Source organism: Aptenodytes forsteri, unplaced genomic scaffold, assembly GCF_000699145.1.
Source record: "Aptenodytes forsteri isolate BGI_AS27 unplaced genomic scaffold, ASM69914v1 Scaffold191, whole genome shotgun sequence".
Taxonomy (NCBI): Eukaryota; Metazoa; Chordata; class Aves; order Sphenisciformes; family Spheniscidae; genus Aptenodytes; species Aptenodytes forsteri.
Window position 1 is genome coordinate 963116 of NW_008794630.1, and position 6826 is coordinate 969941.

The 6826-nt window shown below is 54.1% G+C and overlaps 1 protein-coding gene across 1 annotated transcript in view; it reads right to left on the reverse strand.

The window, feature by feature from the left end:
- Nucleotides 1-6304: 6304 nt before the first annotated feature.
- LOC103894130 (Krueppel-like factor 8) overlaps nucleotides 6305-6826 on the reverse strand; it is a 10777-nt gene continuing 10255 nt past the window's right edge. Inside the window, exon 5 of the mRNA XM_019470515.1 lies at nucleotides 6305-6319. Coding sequence (XP_019326060.1) covers nucleotides 6305-6319 — 15 coding nt within the window. The remainder of the gene's footprint in view (nucleotides 6320-6826) is intronic.

A 6826-nucleotide genomic window follows, 5' to 3' on the forward strand; every position in this document is an offset into this window, starting at 1 on the left:
GGGCCAACGGAAGATAAAAGGCTGCCGGGAGCGAGCGGGTGGCCGGGAGCCTCGCCGTCAGCCATGCTCTGCCACGGCGCCCGGGCAGCACTGGCACGGCGCATCGGCTCTCGCTGGGACGGAGGGACTCGGTCCCACTCGTGCCACCCCAACCCCGGACCCCCCGCCAGGGTCCCACAGCAGGGAAACTCTCTCCCAGATTGAATCCCCTGCGCTGAAACAAGGGGTTTATTTTAGTTTTTAAAAGCAATGGCTTTTTTTTTTAATGAGAAAATGCCTTTCTCCAATGAACGGTTGAATTTTGCACGAAAAGTGATTTTTAGAGACAAGGAGATTCCTGCTTGTTCACACTTCTCATTCCCGGGGGAGAAAAAGGGAAGGATCAACAATAAATAGGTTAAGTGAAGGGGAAAAGGGATAAACCTTGGGGGAAAAAACCAACGCCACAACAACAAAGGAAAAGTTTAAAAGGTGCAGATACGAGGGCACAGTGCTTTCCAGCTCAGCTCCTACGGAGAAACCAAGCAACTGTGTTTGGGTTTCTCTGTTTGAGAGAGGGGCAAGAAAGGAGTGTAAAAAGCCAGAGCAACAAGGGAATAAAAATCACCTTTCTGGGGAAGAAAAAAAAAAAAAAAGGCAAAAAAAAGCCATTTCTCCTCCAGACGCATCCAGCCCCAACTCTCCCCAGCACCTTCCCGAGGCGCTGTACTGTGACAGACTAAGTAAGAGCCCGGTCGCAGGGTCTTCTCTCCCCCTCCGTGCTCATCCACCCCAAATCAGCCCTGAGACCTCCCTTCCCCACTTTCTGGTGGCTCCTGGGCAGGATACCGCATAGGCTGCGCCCTTGCAGGGGGGCTGCTGCTGTCACCCCCTCCCGGGACATCCCCGGCACCTTCAGGGGACTCGGGGACCACAGAAATAGGGTGGAGTGGGCGGGGGGGCTAAGGCTGTTCGACACACACACACACACCCCCCCACGTCCAAAGGGAAGGGAGCTGAGCTCCCGCCAGGGAAGGGGAAAGCCTATTCCCATGGGGTTGCTGCCACCCCGGCGAGCACGGGGGGCCACGGGGACTTCACACCAGCCACACACGTGGTCGAGGCTTGTGATTGTTCAAACGATGCCAGGAGCCATGGCCGGCGAGCTTTGGTGCCTTGCAGCTGGCATTCCCCCATGCCAGGGTCCGAAAAGCATCAGCTGGGGGCTGAGCATCCCAGAGAGCAGGGCGAGGGGTGGTGGCTCCGAAACGCCGCTTGGAAAACACCTTCCCCAAGGGCACCAGGTCTAGAGAGCTGGCATAAAACATCCTCCAGTTGTGAGAAAACTTTGCCCTGAGCAGGATGAGGCCCTTAATAAACACAGGGAAAGCAGTGTGGGATAGGGATCAGCCAGGTTTTAACAACCGCCGGCTTCCGGCAGCATAAACGCGCAACAAATACGAACGGTTTCTATCGATGGGAGACTTTGGACCGACGTCCAGGTCCTCCCGAGGAGACGCTTGTGCTGAACAAGGGAAAGTTCAGCTCTCACAGCAAGGGGACGGGACAGGCAGAAACGTTGAGCCCTTGGAAAAGCAAACAAGCGGGAACAGCTCGGGCTTTGCCAGGAGCATCTCCCCGCCGTGGCTTTGCTTTCCAGGGAAGCCGTGCTGCTGCTGGAGCAGATACCAGGGACAGGATGGGCTCCTAGGTGATGCCAGGGAGATGGAGTACATCTCCACCAAGCCTTGCAGAACCACGCATGGAAATTGAAACCCACCACGCAACAAAAGCTGGATGCTCGCAGCTGAGGGCGGGGGTCCCGGGGTGCGAGGGGCACAGGCAGCAGGGTTGCACCGTGCAAAGGCAGGCGTGGGGCTGGCTCTGCAGTGCCATCTTTCCATCTTTGGAGGAGTTGGTAGCAACAACTGAAGCCCATCTTGGAAAGCAGCTAGACGATCACACTCCTCATCGTACAGCCTTGAGGAACGCTCTGGTATGTTATTATGAATATAAGAACTTTGGGCAGAAAATACTAGAGTTAATACCTGATGAAAGTCTAGCTGCTGAACTTATGCGACATTCAGATGCAAATTTAGGTATTAGGCTCAGGAGACAATTTTGGTTCCATTTATCTTGCTTAGAATTTGGGGACAATTGTGTTATTGAATTTATAATATCCCATGGAACCTGGATGAGAACTCCTGCTGCATATAGACCACTGAATGCACCCATTCTTTCATCCCGACCTGAGCACCGTCACAGACCAAGGAGAAGATCACCAAGAATTCCATCTAGATCTCCTAGAAGAAGCAGTTGTTCAAATTCCCTGCGCAGAAGATCTCCATCTCCCAAAAAGTGATCAGCCCACCTTACACATCCTTAAGGACTTTGGAGGCCTATATCACAATCCTGAATCAAAATTTAATAAGGACTGGAAAATTCCTCAATCTCCTTCTTTCTTAGAAGAAAATTGTAAACCAGCCACACCAGGTAGAAGGTGGTCCTTACTGCTACCTGCACACTTATATGTACGAAGTGCAACTTATTTGCCGTTATTTTGTGCCATCAAAAATAAATATGAGGCATCGTTACTTCATCTGGTCACGTGTGCTGACTACCTAGATAATCTTTTTGAGTCAGGTATTCTTTATAGAAAAGGCAGTAATAAGTCCTGGGAGCGTTGGGGAAAACTCTACGCTTTGGAGTGTAGCTTACCGCCTACGGATGGGAGGCGTAATAGGGCTATTAGCCCCTCAATTTCAAACGGAAAAAAATTGGTATCAACATCAACAAGGATACGAAGGAACTATTCCCGAGATTCCATCTCAGGAATGGGAACAAGACAGAAGATGGTATCTCAGGGAATCATGGGTACCTGATAAATCCCATGAACTTGGACTTGACTGGGGCAAGGACCCAACTGATACAAGATGCAGCAAAGGTCCTCACTGGACTAAAGAAGAAGGAACATCCTCCAGCACCACCTCAACCGCAAGTACTTCTGGGACAACCACCCCCATCCGTAGGGAATTGCCCGGGAACAGGGTGGATGTGCTAATGCAAATCCAGCAGGGTGCTCTGGCAGAAGAAGCGGGACTGGGGTCTCAAGATTCTTTACAGGTGCTGGATCCGGCAGCATTCCAGAAACTGAAGCAAGAAATGGGAGATGCAAGAAACGAGGAAGAATTACAAGCAGCGATCAACAGAGCAAATGTGGCATGGGTAAAGGTAAAACACACACACCCCCCCAAGGAGTTTCCAGTCACAAAACAAATTTGTAAGGCCTGTTGTGACATCCAGGAATGGTTTACCCCTACTGGCCTCTGGAACAGCATCCCGCAGTGCCACAGGGACATCCCTAGCGGTATCACAACAGGAGAGAGCGTCTGCACATATAGAACGTACACCTATCATAGTAAAATCAGAAATGTCCCCGTGGCTGGTCATATTGTTATCAGGGTTAACGGGGGCTGCTTTCTTGTGGCCAAAAGTCCTAGAAACACTACAGAAGCTAGACGGGTGGTGGACTTCTCTGTTTTCAAGGAAACCCCATAAAGTGTGCTGGCCTAAGCTTGCTTGCCCAAACCTCAGGGCATTGTCCCAGTTATTGCCCCGAGGAATGTCCTGGGCATCGTTGGATGTGTCTGCAGCTTTTTATCATATTCCTTTTAATCCTAATGCTCGTCACTTTGTTACTGTTGGGGTACCTGGATTATAAAGGTTATATACCTGTATGTCCCCCTCTACTAGATGGAGATTGTCCAGAGAATTGCATCTCAAATTAGTGCTGCAAGAAAACCCAGAGTTGTACGAACAGCAAACCTTGTTGCTGTTACAAAACCACAAACTGTTGTTGCACCCCACAATCATGGGCTTTAGGAATATTCCTATGAGGATTGGCCTTAGCCCATTTCTCTTGTCTTTATTATCAACATTACTTGTTCAGTATCATAGGAAGCAATTTGACCATATTTTTATTTTTGCTTACATGGATGATTTGGTGGTGGGGTGTAAAAACCCTATTCATCTTCATGCAGTGGTCTATCATATTGTTCATCATTCAATGTCACTGGGAGTAAGTATAAATAAAGATAAAAGAAAGTTTTCAGGAAAATATTTATATTTTCTTGGTTACCAACTGGGAAGTTTTGGAATTTTACCTAGTGATGATAAAATTTATAAATCAAAAGAGTTACTTTTCTCTCCGTCCCATCACCAGAGTGTGGGCTTGCAGCAACGGGGCCGGATGAACCCCACTCCTGGAAGCGGGGCGCACGCCGGGCTGTGCCTGCCCAGTGGTGATCGACCTGGCAGCGATTTCCCAAGGCAGAGCAGCTTTTTGTTTCAGGGATGGCCAAAGCCATCCACAGCACCCTTATCTGCCGCCGGCCCCGCGGGAAGGGAAATGACCTTGAGTCTACCAATGCCACCGGGCACTTTGCTCTGTATGCCCCCGCCACAGCCTCCAAGGAGGCCCCACCATGCTGCACCCATGGAGCCAGGCGTACCCCGACCAGCGCTGGTCTAAGGTCCCATTTTGTCCCCACATGCCACGCAATACTGAGGACAGCATATCTTGCTCGAGCGAGGTACAAGCGATAACGGCAGTTCTCCCGTGACCCGGCTACGCAGCCCACTTTCCTCCCATCGTTCCTTGGGTACAGAACCCCCTTCTGCGGGGGAAAGCTGACGCTGAGATGCTGAAGAGGGTTTGGGGAAGGGAGACCCTGTGAAGGGGGTGAAGGAGGGTCCGTGGTGGAGCTGAAAGGGGCTCCCAAACCAAGGGCGGTAGCTGAAGTCTCCTCTTTGCAATGCAAAGGAGGGGATGGGGCTTGCTGGTGGTTGGTGCGGGAGAACTGGGGAGCCAGACCCTGATCCCCCTGCCCAGCACTGGGTGGGGATGGGGATCGAGCACTCAGGGTTCATGGGAATGGTGAGGAAGGACACCCGGGTCCTCCTCTCACCAGTGAGCAGAGGGTGCAGGAGCCAGGAGGTGAAGCCCTGGACTGAGTTACAGAGTTTTGAGCTAAAAGGCAGGAAAGGCTCTGAACTTTGAGGAAATCTGGATCAGGTTGTGAAATAAATCTCAGCTCCCACCTCCCAAACCATCCCACCTCCCAAACCATCCCAGGCACTGCTGGCAGCCAGAGGCACCCCCAGCAGCGCTGGCTGAGCCCCAGGGGCTCGCACCCATCCTCAGACCTCACCAGTTGGTGGGGACCAGCCACCACTGGGTTGGGTCACAAGGGAGCCCCAGGAGCCACCCCGCATGGGTGACAGCCCAGCATCACAGCCCTGGTCACACCCCTGGCCGGGGTCCCATCCCTGGCCGGGGTGCCACAGCACGTCCCACCAAGGAGGTGGTGGCAGGCACGTGGGGCAGGGGAAGGGGGGGCCAGACCCTGGCTGGGTGTCGCTGAGCCTTGCTTTCCTCCTGCAGCAGCTTTTTTTCACCCTGCTGCAGCCCCCAAACTCATCCATCCACCCCCAAAGCAGTGGCTGGAGCACCCACCTCTCGCTGCGCCATGGTGGACATCCCCAAGTCTTCTCTGAATCTGCCTCCCTGGGGCAAGACCACGCCAGATTTGGGCCAGGAGCTCCTGGTTCAGCCTCGGTGCTGGTCGGGAGCCTTGTGGGAGACACACACTGGCCAGGGAAGGGGGACACCCCCCCCGCTTGCCTTTCACCACCAGCAGGAGACAAAGGTCTGCAAAGCTGCCGGAGCAACCCACCGCCTCGCCTTCCCTGCTCCCCCACCGAAACCCAAAACCACCTATTTTTGTCTTTTCCTTTCTCCTCCTCGGGAGGTTTCCAGCCATCGAATCCTTCCTGGGAGCCCTTCAAAGGAAAAGCGGCCGCCCCATCCACTTGCTAAACCAGTCTGAGCAGTGCTGGGCTGGCAGGCGGGAGAGGCCCCCGGCAACCCCCTGCCTGGCGCAAGCCAGGACCAGGAAGGGGCCAAGAAAACGGCTGGGGGGACCTCGGGTGACCCCGGAGCAAGGAGATGGATGAGCATCACGTCCCATGGGACGAAGGCGTCGCCACGCCATTGCATGTCCCAGGGAGGTGGGGATGCCACCAGCCAAGCGGGGACCCCCCGGCAGGCTGCAATCCCCCACGCAGCCATTGCTCATGGTGGGGGCGGGGGGGGAAGCAATTTTAGGATTGCTAAATTCTGAGCCTGGCCGTGACATAAGGAGAGGCCGGGGAAAAGGGCAGCTGGGTGATGGGGAAAGAGCCCCAAGGAGGCCCCCAGCCTCCCCAGCCGGGCGGTGCTGGAGCACAGGGAGGTATCGCACGCCCAGGCAGGGAAATTCAGCAGCTACCCCAGGCTTTCCTGGGAGAGGAGGAGGGGCGGTGAGGAAGCAGAAGGGCCTGGGGCTGAGTTGTGTTCCCGGGATAAATGGCAGGGTGGATGGAAGGGGAAGATATCTGCCTTCTTCCCCCCAGAAACCCAGCCTTGGACCTTTGCCAAACCCGGAAAACAACAAGGGGGGTTTCCCTGTGCTCCCACCCGAGCTGCTCCAGCCCCGGGCTGCAGAGATGGACCTGGGGGTCCTGCAACAGGGTCTATCTCACCAGCCCCACACAAAGCATGAATAAACCCAGAACAACGGAGACATGATATATACGGAGGGGTTTTAACTATCTGCCCTCCCCGAGCCCCACCTGGAAGAGCGATGCCCAAAAAATAAAGGCAACGGCAAGAGCTGTAGCAAAGCCCAGGCCTGCCCCAACAGCACAGGGAAACCCCTCGCAACGGCAAAGCTGTAGCAAAGCCCAGGCCTGCCCCAACAGCACAGGGAAACCCCTCCAACCCCGAGGGAAAAGCCAAGCTACCTAC